The sequence below is a fragment of the Zootermopsis nevadensis genome, unplaced genomic scaffold, assembly GCF_977971745.1.
Source record: "Zootermopsis nevadensis isolate Lab colony 2312 unplaced genomic scaffold, Znev_1.0 Znev_ptg000019l, whole genome shotgun sequence".
Taxonomy (NCBI): domain Eukaryota; kingdom Metazoa; phylum Arthropoda; class Insecta; order Blattodea; family Termopsidae; genus Zootermopsis; species Zootermopsis nevadensis.
In genome coordinates this window covers 630,115-648,657 of record NW_028259151.1, presented here as the reverse complement: position 1 = coordinate 648,657, position 18,543 = coordinate 630,115, and the positions used below count along the sequence as shown (strand labels likewise).

The window sequence follows — 18,543 nt, the reverse complement described above, 5'->3', positions numbered from 1 at the left end:
TAGGTCTGTGGAACTGCCGCCCCTGCTGTGGTTACATACATGGTAATGACAAGGACTCTTGCCTAACTGCAACAGCAGCGGCAATGGTGTGACTGACTTGGAACTCACGCAAGAGTGACCGGTTTTAACCAATAGGAATCCGAGGTTGTTGTTACGTCACGGCTCTGTGGACTTGCTTGCTACCTTTCCAAAGACAGGGGCTTGCCTCTTGTGGTACTTGGATCAACTCTTCAGTCTATTAGAAGACATAGTGTGAGGAAGATCCCCTACAGCTTGATAGAGGGAAGAAGGCGAGTAGAAGCTGTGGCGATCTGCGGCCATGGCTACAACGGGTAAGTCGCTCTCTCTTTCTTTCTTTTTGTCAGTGAAGCCAAAGCATATGTCTAATGTTACCAGTTTCTGTCCCCTGAAAAACCGTACAACGACAGCCAAACCCGCTATGGGTTCATTTACTTGTGGCCCGTCCCTAATATATATATGCACAACACTGATTGGGCACTACTACATCCTTCATATTTTGTAAGCTAATTATTTATATACTACTTAGTCCATAATAACAAATGCAGTAGTTTATACCCCAGAACTGCATAGACATGCTGGAAAGTTGATATATTTTCTATATCCAAATATTCACGCGATTAGAGGTATAAGATGAATTTCAGAATGGCAGAATGTCTTCTCGTCTCAACACCTGTAGGATATATGGTACAGTGACTTTTTTCAAAAGGTGGCTTCCCTTTCACCTGTCGTACAGCAACTAAACCTTTATTCCCTAAATGAGGCTTCTGTAGCCATTGAATAGCACCTTCCCGCCTAAAAACCCTCCTACCTTTTCAAACCCTCTGAAAAAATTATTCTTGCTTACTCTTGCATCAAAACAAACCGACGGTAGCTAACAGCTGGCGAGTGTGAATGGTGGCATTTCCGGAGCCTTGTCAGTGCCGGAAGAATTCGAATGGATACACTTGGACAGTTGAACGTGCATATTGAGTGGTATAATTCGATGTGGTGAGCAAAGTAAACTGTGGTCAAGACTTCTCAACAAGTGTGACTTTTCAGATGGATACTACTGTACAGCACAACTGCGGATATTTTACCGTCTTGTAATTGTTTTGGATGTGAAAGGAAGTTAAAGTTAGGAATCTTATACACTAGAGTGGCAGTCGAAACCTTCAAAAGGACAGTGAAGTGAGTGCATTGCGGAATTATTTTTCTCGTACTTCTACATGCGTTTCCGAAAGACTGGCAATATAAGAGTGGACTTTTCAGTAGCAATTATTCGGAACAGAATATATCTCTGAACATTAGTAATGAAAGAAGATATACGTATTATTAATTAATATGAAGTTCAGCGTGTGTAAGTTGTGTTCAGACAATTCCAGAATTTTATTTCCGTGTGATTTGTCGATCTGAAATCTCCTTACAGAAAGACCGAGTTACATTAACCAAACTTTAACATATGGGCCAATAGATTACCACTTAAAACCAATTTCTATGCCCTGGAACGTCGTTATCGGTGTGTATAAAACAACTCTATTAAAACACACGTGAGAAACAAGCGCTTCACATTTAAACTGTAAAAAAGTGGGTAGTGTTAACCTGGTGGAAACGGAAGTTAACCTCGAAATGAAGAATACCAACAGGTATGTTCACCCTGTGTGAGAGAAATCACAGCTACGCTGTTGAAATATCTCGCAATTCATGTATCGCTCCACCTTGTAGCAGAGAAATGCCAACCTACAGACTTGATTATTCAAGAACTTTCTCCTCAGCCGTTATTCTTTGTGGTAGCTTAAACGTGGGCGGTCTGTAGCGCAGAGCGCGAGGTGCCATATGCAACTAAAATTTCGTCCCAGCCCCACACTACCTGTTGCACTGCGCCATGTCTTGGCTACATCGCTGTGTGTTGCGGTAATAACCCTCGTAGTCTAATGAAGTAGAGTGCACGACCGCTAGAACATCCGCTACATAAACATTTGTTAACACTATTTGAAAAGTGTGTCAATTTTATTGGCTTAGAAACTTTCTTAAATTCAAACGGAACACGTTATTTATATCTTTAAACTGAGGTTAAATGAACCAAGGAACCGCGTACCATTTGCGGTTTTTCAAATAATTGTACGTGTTTTTGTATTTATCTGAAACTAGGTCTCTTACATTATAGCAGGAACACAAATTGGGGACGTTTGAGGACAAGATGCTGAGAAGAATATTTGGACCTAATTCATAATTTTATTCAAGAAGAGTGAAATAGATGAGGCATTTAGAATACGTGGGAGAAATGAGTAGAGTGAGTAATGCATAAAATGGTTTTATCAGAGAACCATAAAATTAACAAACAATTTGAAAGACCTAGGAGGAAATGTGAGGATAATATTAAAATTTGATCTTTAAGAAATGTGTGAGAGGAGGACTGAATTTATTTGGTTCAGGATATGAAACAGTTGCGGGCTGAGGAATTTGTAGCTTACTGACCATTAGCTTAATGAAAAAAGGCTCACACTTTAAACCCGCATTTAGAAATAAGATTACTTTCTTGGTTAGGAAAAGAATACTTTAGAAGATATCTGTCTTTAATACAATTATCCAATCGCATGTTTCAGCAGACCTCAACAAATATTGTAATCTGTCAAAAGGCTATAAAATAACTAGATCTTCTTCAAATACCTTATTTTTCATTAGGCACATTTTTCGCTTTCTTTTAGAGAGTGCTATAAGGCTTCAAGATGTTAGGCTCCCTGCTGAGGTGATTGGGGTAGGCTTTCTAGTGTCAGCAGTCTGATGTAGGGAAATACGTTGCGCGCATTATATGTATTATTAATTTTAATCACCTGTGTTAGAGGAGGATTACTGATTTAATGATTATAAAAATAATTTTAATTTCTGATGGAGCGAGTTGCTCATATGTAATAAAATTGGCAACCTAACTGCAAAAATAACTAACTCCCTGGTAGCAGAACCTGCAGGTTCAACACCGACAACACCAAAGTCCGCTACCGGCCACGATCCTGAGCCAGCTCCATCCATTTGCCATCCTCACAGTCCACCGCCCTGAGATCCATCTTGATGTTATCCTCCCACCTCCTTCTTGGTTCCACAGAAATATATTGATAATATTTAATATACATTTTCATTAAGCGTGTTCCTTTATCTGATCGGCCGTTAGAATTCGCGGCTGTTGCCGCTGCCATGTGGTGGAGGTCACGTCCTTAAGTCTGTAGTTAGCAGGCACCGCCCAATCCAACTTACCTGGTAACATTTGCACAAATCTGTAACTGTACTTAATTGTTTGATATAGATGGATAATGTATTGCTTTGCGAGGGTCAGAGACGGTCACAATGAATATCTGTGTTCTACACAAACTGTTATTTGTGTGGATTAGACAAGGATGATTCTTGCACGCCAGCATCAATAGCCGTGGTACTACATGGAACTGCGTGGGCAAATCTGCATTCTAACTTGCATTGTAAATTACCTTTTAGAAATGTACGCGAATAAGTCTTATCATGAAGAACAGTACCAGGATTCGTGTAGTTGAAAATATGAAAATGGTTGTAATGTGGTACAGACTTAACTTTTTAGAACTTTAATTGGTTTGCTTCAGAAATGTAATTCAAAACGATTAGTTTGCTGATGTCAGACTTACGGCTAATGTGGTTGGAACGTATTTTCTGTCAGATAGATACAGGCTAAATGAATTGTTTTAAAGAAAATATGATATATGAAAATTATAAATGTTTAGAAGAGGGGTGAGGAACCTACGGCCTTAAGGCCACATGTGGCCTTGTAGGCCCTTAAGTGCGGCCTTTTGACTGAATCCAAGTTTTACAGAACGAATCCTTTTATTTTTATTAATACATTTTTCAAGACGCCCTTAAGGTCACAAATGACGGATCCCCATCTAGAGGATCAACTGAAACTGAGGACCTCCATGCTACAACTAAACATTCAAATGCTTTCCAACAAAAAGCAGACACAACAAAGTCATTAAAATATTAGTTAACTTTAAAATTAACAAATAGTTTCCATTTTTTGAAATTATTAAGTACATACTAGTTAGATTTTTACAAAATAATGTCCATTTTTAAGTATATCTAATTGAAATTTTTTGAATGCGGCCTTATTTGATTACAGCTAAATTAATGCCGCCTTCCAACATGAAAAGGTTCCCCATCCCTGGTTTAAAAGTTGATTTATGATATATCGTAGGAAATTAATACATAAATTTCAACATTTTTACGTATCATTAGTATAAAGGAACAATTTGTCCTTATAACAAATAATTTATGTTGTTTTGATCACACTATCCAGAGTTGATAAATATTTCTAGTGCCTAATTTAGGGAATTTAAAGTTATGTGAGTATACATAACTTATAACATATTTGAAAATGCATCTTTGCATATTCGTAGCAGTACTTTACACTTTTCATATGAAGCACTTTATAATTTGTTAGGTTAATCCACGTAAGAAAAACGTTACGAATGTAATGACACTTATCATTAAGTTTGATTATTATTGAACTAGCAGATCTCGCGCAGTGTTACTTTTAGGAAATTCGACAATACTTAGCACAGTTCTTTTATCCTGCTTAATTTCCAAAACTGCAGAAAACATCTTCACCGGAACTCGAACCAAGGACAGACTTTCGGGGTTGTGGTCTTTATTCCTGTAATCCCCTCGCCGAAACAAACAAATTTGTTCTTGTCGCCGTTCTTCTGTTGTGCTTGGTTTCCGACCTTCAAGATTTGTCCTCACTGGGACTAGAACCCAGGAACTGCCCTGACTGAATTTTCGTTATTTTTCTCTTTCCAGAGATAGGACGTTGAAATAGGCAACGGCGTTTCCCTACCACATCCTTCCTTTCTCGCTATTCGCGATAATTTCCCTGCTTCTTTCATCACAAAAGAAACCAATAAATTTCCAAGTGCGGCAAAAAGAACAGACAAGAACTACACCCACTGGAACAGTTCTTAGCCAGACTTAATAGGTAGGGTTTTATGGTCAGTAATACAAACCGTAAGGCCGAGAATCCCTTAACAGCGTTACCATGGCAACGGTTACGATAGTTTAAGCACAAACGTGACGGGCATCGGCCATTATTTATTAAGACAGCTCTGGAAACTGCGATGTGAATGGAATGCACCTTACCATTTCGGTATAAGAAACAGAGACACGGTTCAGTACATGACGCAAGTTACAGATTAAGGTTAGTGACGCTAGATGTAATGTAAAACCGTGCAGCAAGTCTTTTTAATTCATATTGGAAGAGCAGACAAATGTCTTGTGATAAAGTCGCTTTAAAGGCATCAGTAATACTCCCTGCAAAAGTTCTGTTCACAAGAAGCAAACTGGAGTTCAGGGTGGCTGCTTGTACAAGGCATATCTTATTTTTGACATCTGATATCAGTTTCTGAGTCATACTACAAAGAATTTGTGGGGGACGAAAACTGTATTGAGTGAATTTTCTTGGACACACTCCAGTTCACCTTATTTGCAGTGGTTGTCGGTAAGAATGTTTGGGTTTCTCTGTCACTAAAGCAATTATACGTACACTATTATTTAAAGAGATATCTATCCCTAGGACCGGTTCTCGTTAACTAAGGATGTTCTGTGTTTCTCTAGGCAAATGTTACGATGACAGTCTAGTTTAAAAGTACAGCGACCGCTTTTTCTAAGTTTATCCTTTCATATATATGATAATCAAACGTTGTATAACCTGATGCATATTCTTGAAGATGTTAAGTTTTGAAGACATTTGCCTTCCGGGATGTTGCGCCTTGTAGTCTCATGACTCATCGCCCTAAAAATGGAGGCAGTCAACACGTCTGAAATGTCAAATAATTCCTACCAGACAACACGGCGCAACCGTCAGAAGACACTTTTCTCCATATAAGTCGCTCTGAGATTCTTAAATCTCGCCATGTGAAGGTTTCCTCACACTTAATTATGCGCCACGACTTGATGCATTCTTACGCACCACTATTCTCCCAGGTACCAATTGGGACTAGAACCATTCTGATTCTGCAGGATATCTGGGTTGTTGAACCGTGTAGTCTGGTAGAAGTTTATAGACGTTTCAGAGATCCCTATTGCCTCCATCATGAGAGTGATGTATGTTATCGTCCTGATAATGGGATCGTCGAGGACCTTTGAAACGTTTGCAAACTTTTGCTAGACTACAGGGCGCAACAACCCAGAAGACAGCCATCTTCAGACTCACATCCGTGAAAACCCAGATCCCACAAATCTAACCTGGTCGCCCAGTTCATATCCTAGTCACTATACTGACGGAATTGTCCCAACTCTTGCATTGTAAAAAATACATATATACATATATCTGTAGCTGTAGCTGTAAGATATTTCTTAAGCTAAGAAATATAGAAATTACTCTTAAACACGAAGCTGGTGCCACTTCATATTTGAGCTACAGGCTTGAACACCTGCAGCCATTGTTGACACCAAGTTTTTTGTGAAGTGAGAATTGAATTAACACATTCACTTACAGTAGAGTTTATTTAATGCATTGAATTTTGTTCTGAAAAAAGCGGTGCCTCCTATTGTGAAGCAGACTGACTACTAGACATCCCATATTCATTAATCAAAATTCATCGTTTACTCTGACCAAAAATTAATATTACCTCCCACTTTATGAATGACTATCTCATTTCTGTGAAATTGAATGTCGTTCAGCTTGTCCACAGACACCCATCTTTTGAAACAGGTGGTTCATTACTGTGTTTACAAGAGCCTCTTCCGTTGAGATTTTACGACTACAATTTTACATGAATTTCTCAATCTCTTCCATGCTCCGTTCATCTTACCCTTCTTTATTTGACCACCATACTAATATTTTGTGGTAGGCACTTGTGAAATTAACAACGAACCTTCGGATTACATAAAAAACTGGAAATATTGTTACTAGTTGGGCATCTGTTAGCTTGTAAAAGAGAACTGATCAATGGAGTCACCCAGTTAGACACTCCAGAATTGGCTTTAATAAACAGGAGAAACGATTCAGTCTACCCGGCCCTCTCCAAACTTTGAAGAGGATATAGCAATTCTTTGATCAACTCACTTCATGCCTCTTGATCTATAAATGTGATATACTCTAGTGAACTAACACTACACAAAAATATTGTTCTTATTTCTATCACAAGAATTGATTGTTACCATATAAGCCCTTATAATGTTCTACAATTGATTGTTGGGAAAAGGAAACATTGTTTATTCTGTATAGTGTTGATTTTAGTTTGTAATGGGAGATTTGTCCTTGACGGGTCTTGGTTACAGTTTATGGCTATGTTAATAAGGGATTAATTACGTAAGCATAAAACGAAGAAATAACACCGTAATTTTTGCAGTACTTCACAGTTGATAAGTGGCAGGTTGGATGTTTGATCACTTCCCTGTCACGTTGCCCCAGAGTACTTGTAAGTCCATGCTTAAAAGGTACAAATCATATCAGATGTTGCTCTGAATCCAAACTCCATTACCAATAATACTAAGTCCTACATTAATCTGTAAAAGTTATGTGATTATAGCCAAAATTAATTTGAAAACATTTAGTAATTAACATAAAAAATTTCAGCTAATGGTCCATAATTTACGGAATATTACATTTATTTGTCCTGCAGGAGTTATGTTAATATGGAAAGGAATAAGGCTAACATTCGTAGTTTAATGAAGAAATATAATGGAAGTTTAACTCTCTAGTTACAGACAGAGCCATTGAAACTAATCTCTGGCTATAAACATCGTTCTTTGAGGAAATATTGCTACCAAATTACTCCAAAAGTAATGAACCATATTTCTTTTAAATTCAATTTTCAATTTACAGCTTTGCTATTCACACAGTGAATAGGTAAAGCCTTCAGGAACAAAATGCTACTTTTCAACATAGTCTCAGTCCCTCCCAACTGCCTTAAGCCACCTCGGAGCAAACTTAGGGTAAGCGCTTTTGAGCCACTTTTTCACAGATGTCACAATGGAGTCATCGTCCTCAAACTTTGTCCCACGAATGCTGTCTTTCAGTTTACCGAACAGGTGATAATCCGACAGTGCCAGATCATGACTGTATGGTGGGTGTGGCAATACCGTCCATCTCAATTTTGTGATCGCCTTCGTGGTTCTCAGACTGACGTGCGTCTGCCAGTTGCGGCGGGAACCACCTCGCACAGACCTTCGAAAGTCCCATATTCTTCAACATTATGCACACACTGGCTTCTGCAATGTCCAGTCGGAGCAACAGTTGTTTCACAGTCATATTGTTCACCCTCTCAACATTAGCGTCCGTCAGCGCTGATTGTGGCCTTCCGCCGCGCGGCAAATAACAAATATTTGCATGTCCATCTTTGCCTGATGTTCTTTGTGCCTGTGCTGCGATCGACAGTATCCACCCCGTACACCTTCTGCAATCGCTTGTGGATGTTTCCCACCGTCTCGTTCTCACACACCAGGAACTCGATAAGAGCACGTTGTGTCTTACGAGCGTCAAGGACCAGCCATGTTTAACGAATTATACGCATGTGCCACTTTCGGGAGAAGGATGAACTAAGTTGTAATAGAAGCGGGATGAATGTGTCTGTGTTCTGTTTGAATAGCAATACGGTAGAATAAAAGGGGATTTTTTTTAAAAAAAATATGGTGCATTACTTTTGGAGTGACCCTCATACAAATTTCACCCGTAATTGGGATATTATTATTGTCATCGGTCATCAAAAGTTTTAATGTTCTGTGTGAAAGAAAGTTTGAAAGATGAGTGACTTAAGGGACAGTGTTCTTGGAAAATGAAATACGCTTTTCGGCCTAAATTTTACAGATCTCACAAAAACGTATTTGACAGTAATGACGGAGTAAGGTAATATAAAGTGCTGTATACTAACTGCACGGAGCAGAATAATTTCTGAGGATTTAATATCCTCGCAGTGATCAAAAATTTTGTAGGTACCTTAACCATCTCCACAGGAGCCCTCTTTACAACTCAGTATAACTTTAGACCCTCCCATAGCGACATGTCTGCAATAAAACACCGTGCTTGGTGTTTATTTGTGAAAGCACTGTTTTTTAAAATATTTGATTGAGCAATTACACTTACCTGTTAAGACACGTAATATTTTCAGATGATTGATCGAGTAATTTATTCATATTATTTAAACACTGAGTACCGAGGTTTTTCATTATCGAATTAAATATTACAATTAGTAAGAAAGTAGAATTTAAACGAAAGAGGAAGCTTTAATAGCCATTTTGCGGTACCATCCTTGGCAGGTGAAACTTCGACTTGCAGACCGCATTGCCGGTTAACTAGCTAGTTGATTTCAAAATGTTTCTGATTATATTTCTTGTTATTGATATATTATTTAAAATGGACTAGATTGTCACTGCGAGGACAAATCACGGAGATGTGAAATGCCCTAAGTTTTCTTAATGTCGCATATCATTTATGTTGAAAGAAAAGCACGCATAAACTGCCATAGCCAATATACGTACTGTATACAGCAGCGCCATATATTTCTCATCGGTTTTAGAATTCTATGTTTAAAGTTAAGTACACTTAATTCGTTACTATGCCTAAAACCTATTGACAGAAGAAACCTAAAATATGCTTTCTTTGCGTTGAAATATTGTTAGAAATGTTTTGTTGACCATGACTCTCTCCTTTAACCTCGAAAGGAAACGGCATACCTATCAAACAAACCCAGTTTCTGACTGCATCCTTCATGGAGGAATGTTGTCTGACACTAAGATTAACTTGCGCAAACACAATGGTTGTTTATTTCTATATTGCTAGTTGTATCTCGTAATGTCAAATTATTTGAAAAAATCAAAAAATGAAGATTATTTAAAAACTGTGAACTTGGAAACATGAAGCAAGAATCGGTTGTGGCCTGATTTTTAATATTATCCCAGCAATCAGATCAAATAACTTGGGAATACCACGAGATCCTAAACAAGTGTAGTAATTTTTAAAATAATTTTTATATCGGCTACCATTAAATTAAGCTGCTGAATAATAAATTGAAAATTAATAACGGATGCTTTGGTTTGACTTACTAATAAACAAGTGTATGATGATATTAATAATGTGGATAAAACTGCTTATGTAGGAGCTTCACATTCAGTATTAATTATCGAATTTTATTAGGATAAACAAATCATGACGGAGACTTGGATGTGTCGTGTGGAGCGCATGGCGTAGATGAGAAATGCGTACGAAATTTTAATTCAAAAACCTGAATTTGAAAGACCACTCGGATACCTAGGAGTAAATGGGAAAATAATATTAAAATATTTCTTAAAAAAATAGGATTGGAGGGTATGAATTAAATTAATTTGGCTTAGGACAGGAACCTGTACCGTGTTCTTGTGAACACTGTAATGAACCTTCGGTTTATATAAAAGTCAGGGAGATTCTGAAGATTGGCTGGGCACACTGTCAGCTTCTCAAAAGGGTTATGTTGCATGGAGTTGGTCATACTAAGAAAAGAAAATAATAATAATAATAAGTTGCTGTGTTTATCTTTGATTATATTATTAACAGTGCTTTTCAGTGCCATGTCTTGAATGTTTTAAGCAACTTTTCCCATACTTACAAAAACAGAAACGTGTTACACTGGATTAATTCATATAACTCTTGTACAGAGGTAGTGCTAGGGCTTCTTATAAGTCAGACTTGTCACTAACTGTAGGCTCTACAGCTTTTGTCTTATACGTCGACGTTTATCTTTGGAATCATGATAATATCCTATTAAATTTTGTGAACTGTTCGTTGTTCATCTTTACCAGGGATCGACAATCTACGTATACTAGTCACAGCTTCTACTTTCCATATGGGAGGTCACCAGTTCAAATCCAGGAACGCGGATCTTAACAGAGGTGTCTCGTGTTTTTTTTTTCTGTTTCTCTAGGAGAAGGCTTGTAGGACACCTTCAAACAGGTTATGGTTGTCTTATCAAGTAATTATTCATAACAGTCAAGCCGATTCACTTGTCAGCTCTTCATTTTTGCAGTTGAAACACATCTGTTAATTAAACTAATAATAAACAATTATCAGGGTATATATATAAAATATTCTTGGACTATCAGTCGTGTCAGCTCGAAGAGAAAGTCCATTGGTTTGGAGATCGATTCAGTCTGCATCATAAAAAATTTGTTACTATCGTTATTATAAAAGTTTTAACTGTTATACCAGGTTCTGTGTGTGCAAATTGGATTTAAATAAATTCGGTGGTAATATTTAATTTACATTAACAAGAGTAAATATTAAATATGTAAAAAATTACAGTTAATTAAATTTAGCTTCAATTAATTGACTGATTCCTATACCCTATCTCAAATAGATTCCTCGCGTGTGGATTACTAATCCCCATTGACGATGGAGGCAGGAATGACCTCTGAAACGTTTGCAAACTTCTAACAAACTGCATGGCGCTACAACACGATGTAGTCTGAAAGTTAAGGAAAACCTCTTCTAAGTTGCCTACTTTCAGTTTTACGACTTTCTTAAGTACATATATTTAGTCGCGTCGACTGGGTCACACTGACTCCTCAAGCAGGCCTCTGGACTGAGTTCGAACTCAGGATCTCCCGAACACGACGTCTACTGCGACATTGGGTAGCAGACATTTGACAGAATTCCATAACAGGGCATGTGAGATTTTCATTAGACGCTGCGTTCACTGTCCAGTGCAACATTACACTCATCTATAGCCTATACTGGGATACTGGGATACTGGGAACGACCCGTTCTTCAAGTGCCTGAGCACTGCGGATCCCAAGTTTTCGTTGGCTTGATCTATAGACATTCGGTAGGACTCCTTGGACGAGGGATCGGCCCGTCGCAAGGCCTCTACCTGTACACAGGACAGCACAACACAGAGAAACGCGGACAAACATCCATGGCTTGAGTGGATTCGAACCCACGGTCCCAGCGACCAAGCGGCACAAGGCCCACGCCTCAGACCACGCGGCTACTGCGGACCCCATAGCCTATATATAAGTGTTTAAACCGGGTGAAAGAAGCTGTCCCACTACACGCCATGTATAGCACTTGGGAGGAGAGGCGGTAGCTTCTGCTCAGTCCAAGATAGGGCTGAGTGGTCAGTGTCACGCCCCGGTCTCTCTTTATTCCCGGGAAAGGACCCTTATATCTATTACATAGGAAGCTAGATGGGCCCCAGAGTCGGTCTGCTCGCAGAGGCTAGAGAAAAAACTCCTCTGATCCTGTCGGGGATCGAACCCTGGTAGTCTAGTCTGTAGGGTAAAACCAGGAATAGTATTGAATCCGGTCTTCGTGTTACTTTAGGATAATGTGGCTTGTAGTGGTGAGAATAGAGTCACCAGCCCGTAACTCCTCACATGGAGCCTGTCACTGCCGCAGAAGACAAAGGAACGGTACCAGGCATTGCACTCTGAATGCACATAACACAATGATGTCGGCGCCTAGCGTGTCCCTAATAATGTGACGTAGTGCGTGTACCAAAAGTGTCCGCTTCCTTAAGAACGACGAGACACTGTTTCTACGTTGGCAGCTTGTTAGGAACATTGGTCCAGATTGAAGGACATTGTTAAAATCTATCTTAAAGAAATGTGGTGTGATGATTTGGACTTGATTTGTTTTGCTTAGGATGGGTACTAATGGCGGGATATCGTAAAAACAACCGACATTCAATTACCATAAAAACCCAGGAACTTCCTGATTACCGAAACGACTATTAACTTCTGAAGAAGGTCTCTACTTCACTGAACTGGATCAGTATAGCTAAGTCTAACATCTTTCGAAAGGTTAACGAAACTAAATTTTAGCAAAATAATAACTTAAAAATGGTTTAAGAATTTAGACAGAAACTTAGAAATATTTATTTTCCTCTGTTGACAAAGAATGACCTATCGTTGTAACTCAGGACTACATTCTGCCCAATTTCAGTGACGAATCATTACAGCTGTTATATTTCATTGTCTGGATATAATTAGGTATTTCATAACATTGTTTAGTTCAGCTAGGAAAGTTATTCGGCGGTACCTTAAAATACTCCATTGCTGGTTTCTTCACAGCCTTTCCAATTAATCGTTATGCAGTTATCCAATTAATGTTCCGTAAACTATGAAACTGAAGCGTAGAATTTCAGTGTAAATCCCTTACACTACGGAGAGCTGAATTACGTTTTTAGGATAGATAGGTGAAACTTCCGAACACAATAAGTTCGATGTAATTTTGTGGGAAATGCGCCTGTAAGTGCTCAGTTAGTTCAGGCCCACTTTCTGAAGATTCCAGAAATATTCCAGTTAGAAGGACGTGATTGGTAGCAAATGGCTGTCGTGTTACAAGTGTGGTGTTAGAACTATCGATTTAGTAGTATCAGAAATGTTTCAGTAACTTCGAAAATCAAGATTAATAAAATAGTTAGAAATTTACATAAACACTTCAAAGAAGAATCACGGACCTGCACATTGACGTATTTCAAAACACAACGTTTGAAAAACTCGGTCTATTTCTGTCGTCATGTAGTAGGGAAGGAAGTTTTCTACTAATCTCGATATATTGAAGCGAGCTAGTGTCGATCCCAGGGATATACAAAATACTTATATCATCAAACCGTCGTCAAAAATAAATATTTAGAATTTTATAGCTTTATATCAAGGACCTCTTGGGAGACCCAACAAGGATAAATTATAAAGAATCTTTACAAGTTGGGGTACGAATATGTATACTACTTTTAACTGGCTCAGTAAAAGAACTAATGACCTAACGACAATTTTTTTAAAAAATGGATGTGAGACTTCGGGTTTCTTAGGAGGAAATTTGCTGACAGCTGAATAACTCACAATACACGTATAGCTAATTGTTTGACCAATTTTGGCCGTGGAATTTTTATATAGGCCTATTATTCCCTAATAAATTTCACGCTAGTAACTTTTTTATTGAAGTGTCATTTCCTTTTAAATTTGAGGACGCTTTCTAAACCAACAAGTTAGCTATGTAACATCGGGTAGAATGACAGTTTTTAATAATGACTACAGACGATGCGAAACGAAACGGTGGTAAACTATTTTAAGGCAGTATCTCAGAATTTTGCAAGAGTAACTGAGGGGAAAGATAAATGACTTCAGTATTACCGGCATTGGGACGCAGAATCGAACCCGGAGCTTCCGAAATACGAAGCGGCTGCACTACAATGTAACTTACATTTGCGTAACGCAAAAACTCTTGGAACTGAAAGCGAGTAAAATGTTGACTTTGCGGTACATTTGTCGCAGCGACCGTGGTTTATTAATAGCCCGCGCAGACCTGTTGGGTCAGTAGGGAGGTGAGCGAGGACAACGAGTGGCATATAAAGGTTTGCTTGGTTCCCTGTCTGCCCACATCTGCCAGATTGTGATTTGTTACATGGACCTTGAAAACTCATCAATCGAAATGTTTGACCTAAAAACCAGTTGTAACGGGACGGAGATATCAAAGGCTATTTCAACGCCGAATTTACATTTTAACAAGAAACAATTTTCGAAAGGAAACCGTCGACATTGAACAGGTCAGGATTTTTTACAACTACAGCATGAGTATTCATCAAGTTGTGTGTACTTCAGCTGTTGCATTACGTGGAGATTCGCTAAGGATTTAATATGATACAAAAAGCCGTTTTAGCTTAATTTTCAAGTCACAACAAAGTTTTTGGTATTAGATTCTTTCCTCCCAGTATCGTATGGACCAAATAATCCAATTTCATAATTATTTCTACAAACATAATGCAATTAGAGGCCATTTAACCTTTATTCATACCAACGGTAATACCAATATTGTAGCAAATTCTGAACGATTTTTAAACATATTAACAATTACAGTTACGATTAAAATTGTTGAGGTTTTATTTGATAAATGTGTAACGTTTTTGGAATCTGTAGTAGTAAAAAATTATCCACAGAAATGGGCCGCAAAATTGTTCATAATTAACGCTAATCTTACCTTGAGGACTTAGAAATTTGGAGAGTGACAAGCAACGCAAGTTCTTGACACTTAGGTATGCAGATTGTGGTTAATTCGTAAGTGACTTCGTCGATCTTAAGAATTCGATATTAACATTTGTAAATTAGTCTTTAATATCTATTAACGAATGTTTTAGATCACATATATGTTTCTCGTTTCAGTCCCAGATATACAAATATTTGTAACGTTTATGAACATTGCCCCAGCATTCGTGAAGTTTAAAGGGGAGAAGCCTCTTTTCTGTATTCAAAGCTATATAATTTGGAGAAAACTTCTTATGAATTGTATGGCTACAATACTAATGTACTAATGTAAATTTATGTTCACTCATAAGTTACTTATAATAGCATAATAATAATCCGTGGCGTAACAGCCCTCTGAGAGCCAAAGCCGACTAGCTGGCTGGTGGCCTCACGTTCACATGCCTAAGCAGAGGTGAACGATCATCCAACCAGATATAGAGTGACGTGTGGTCAGCACGACGAACCCCCAGCCATTGCTAGCTTTCCTGACCGGATTACGCTCCCCAATTTCCTCACGATACTGGGTTGACACCGGTCCCATACATCGGTCGAAGATCTCATGAGAAATATCTTTCCCCGAGACTCGAACCGGCGCGCATTCCGTATCGCCGGTCCGAAGCATGAAGTCTCAGACCGCGCGGCTACGGCGCGGGACTCTTATTATAGCATAGTTACGTTAAAAAACCTAAGTTACCTACTTTTTAGATAGTAGATAAATCTGTGTATAATAAATAACCAGAATGGCCTTGAGAAACGCATGTATATTGTCAACTTCATGTAAGAGGTTCTTTGTCCCTACATTTCAACTGTACGTTGACCCGGTTTGAAGATTAACATGGGAATGTGCGCATTAGGAACATGTCCGTGTTCACCTGAATTGCTGCATTGAAGCTTCCTCAAAGCACGTTATACTACGCTAAAAGAAATACCCACACGACGCGTCTGTCGGTCAGGTAGAGGATGAATTACGCTCGTGCTCTTGACCCACATTCTGCACCACCCCTTGCATTCCTCTTAACTTTCGTTTTCTTTTATCTTTCTAACCTATTCACCTACCCCTATATTTTTCTGGCGAATACAGCTGGTGCCTTCGTCTGTTGGCGTTCAAGGTTAAAAACAGGCAGAACTGTGAGTGATTGTTATCCGGGCCTGTGCTATAGCGCAGGTTAGTCGCGCCGGCTTGTCATCGCGATGGCCCGTGGTCGCTCTCACGGCAGTTTTGTGAGAAATTGTGGTGGACCAAGCGGTATACGTGACTGGGGCAGGGTTTTTTCAGTTGTCTTCTTTTATCCTTAATTCCACCGCTGCTCCGTTGATATTCACTAATGTATCATTTACTAGGGACGACAGGCCAGTCTGCAGTTGCAATTCCAACAGAGACATAGTCTTTTTAAATAATAACAACAATAAAAAATGTTTTTCTGCATTTAAATATTTAAGTAAGACAAATAAATTACAATCAATAAGTTTTTTTGTAAAATTGATATGTTCCATTATTTGATTTTTTACCCGTAATTCATTAATTTTACGGTTTGGAGGTTATTTTTAGGTTGTATGATATCGGTACTTGGAGCTGAGGAACCTCATTCATAATTAACTGGTCATGGGTATAAAGCCGCAGTTTGACTGTCTTTAAGAATGATTGAACCTTTTTGCTCGCAATATCTCCCAGAATGCTTTGGTGTTCGTACAATTTCCAGAGCTGTTTCATTAGGGCTTAAAATGGCTAGGCAATGAAGCTTGTAAAACATTTCTGAAGTGGACAATAAGTAGCATAACTCGAGGTATTTATTGTTATCGGTGTTGAAACTTAGTGAAACCTTGTAGGATTTGAGGTTTTCACGGCGGTGAGTTTGAAGATGACTGTCTTCTGGGTTGTTGCGCCGTGTAAAGTCGTAGAAATTTACCCACGTTTCATAGGTTGGTAAAATTCTACCAGGCTACACGGCTCAACACAGCCATCTTAGTAACACGTTGCTTTTAAATTCTTTTCAGAAATGTTACTTTACCTTCTAAGGCTTAATTTCAAAGTTTATAGAGGTTCTTAACGATTTATATAACGACTGTTCAGAGTTAATTTAGACCAGGTTTGTGCCGCCGAGGCCATCTGGGTGTGCCACGAAATTGTCACCTCATATTATAATTATAATCATAATGAGATAAATATTTATTTGTCTTGTTTTATGTCCCGCGCCGTAGCCGCGCGGTCTGAAACTTCATGCTTCGGACCGGCGATACGGAATGCGCGCCGGTTCGAGTCTCGGGGAAAGAAATTTCTCATGAGATCTTCGACCGGTGTATGGGACCGGTGTCAACCCAGCATCGTGAGGAAATTGGGGAGCGTAATCCGGTCAGAAAAGCTAGCAATGGCTGGGGGTTCGTCGTGCTGACCACACGTCATCCTATATCTGGTTGGATGATCGTTCACCTCTGCTTAGGCATGTGAACGTGAGGCCACCAGCCAGCTAGTCGTATTTTGCTCTCAGAGGGCTGTTACGCCACGGATTATTATTATTATTGTTGTTGTTGTCTTGTTTTATGCTTTGTCTCAGTTTCCGTTTTCTTCTTTATGGTCGGGCAGACATGATCTACAGAATGGAATTGGAAAGTATCACAACCAATTTGCAGCAAAATATTTTTCCTCCCCTTTACTTACACTATGTATACAGGATGAGTCAAAAGTATGTTTACAGACTTCGTGTGCTTGTTTCAGGATCAAAAATAAGAAAAAATGGTCCTATGAACATGGAGTCGCAAATGTTTCATTTTCAATTCAATTCAATTCAATTCATTTATTAAAGTGCTTGACAACAGCCAAAAAGGCCAATAACAGCCAAGCACTAACAACAATACAAACATTGCTATACAAAAGCAAACAAACAATGAACTGAAATAATAATAAAAAATAAGTTTCAATAAATTACTTTATGCCAAAGAGAACCCAGCTTCCAGCAAAGATTTTCTATTAACGTTTGGGCAGGAATTGTTGGCGACATGCTTATTGGTCCACACATGCTCTCATCGCGTCTAAGAGGACCTTCATATCGGCGATTCTTAAGAAGACAACTGCCAAATCTCCTTGAAGATGTACGACTGAATAGAAGAAGACAAATGTGGTTTATGCACGACAGAGCCCCAGCACACTTCTCCCTTCGCGTCAGATATCATCTCAATGAACAGTACCCTCAGCGATGGATTGGGCGTGGTGACCCAGTAGCATGGCCACCGAGGTCACCGGACCTGACTGCATTGGACTTTTATCTGTGGGGTCACTTGAAGTCCATTGTTTATGCAACACCCATAAAAATAAAGAAGACCTATGAGAACGTGTGCAGAATGCATGCCAGATGATTCGAGGAAACCCTGGTGTGTACGAACGAATCCGTCAGTCTTGCACACGTCGTGATCGTGCATGTGTGGAGAATGGAGGAACAACCTTTGAGCATCTGTTATAAAGAAACATCCCTGTCCTTATACTTTTTCAATAAAGGCCTACATTGAAAATTATTTTTGGCCACTATTTCGAAATTGAAACAC

The 18,543-nt window shown here is 38.9% G+C and overlaps 1 protein-coding gene across 5 annotated transcripts in view; it reads left to right on the top strand.

Moving 5' to 3' along the window:
* The first annotated feature begins 227 nt into the window (after positions 1 to 227).
* The window catches only part of dpy (fibrillin-like protein dumpy), a 385,379-nt gene continuing 367,063 nt past the window's right edge, over positions 228 to 18,543 (top strand). For all 5 annotated transcript variants that reach the window (XM_087351382.1, XM_087351381.1, XM_087351380.1 and 2 more), the window contains exon 1: positions 228 to 332. In XM_087351382.1, the coding sequence (XP_087207508.1) occupies positions 320 to 332 (13 nt within the window). In that variant the 5' untranslated portion in view covers positions 228 to 319. The remainder of the gene's footprint in view (positions 333 to 18,543) is intronic.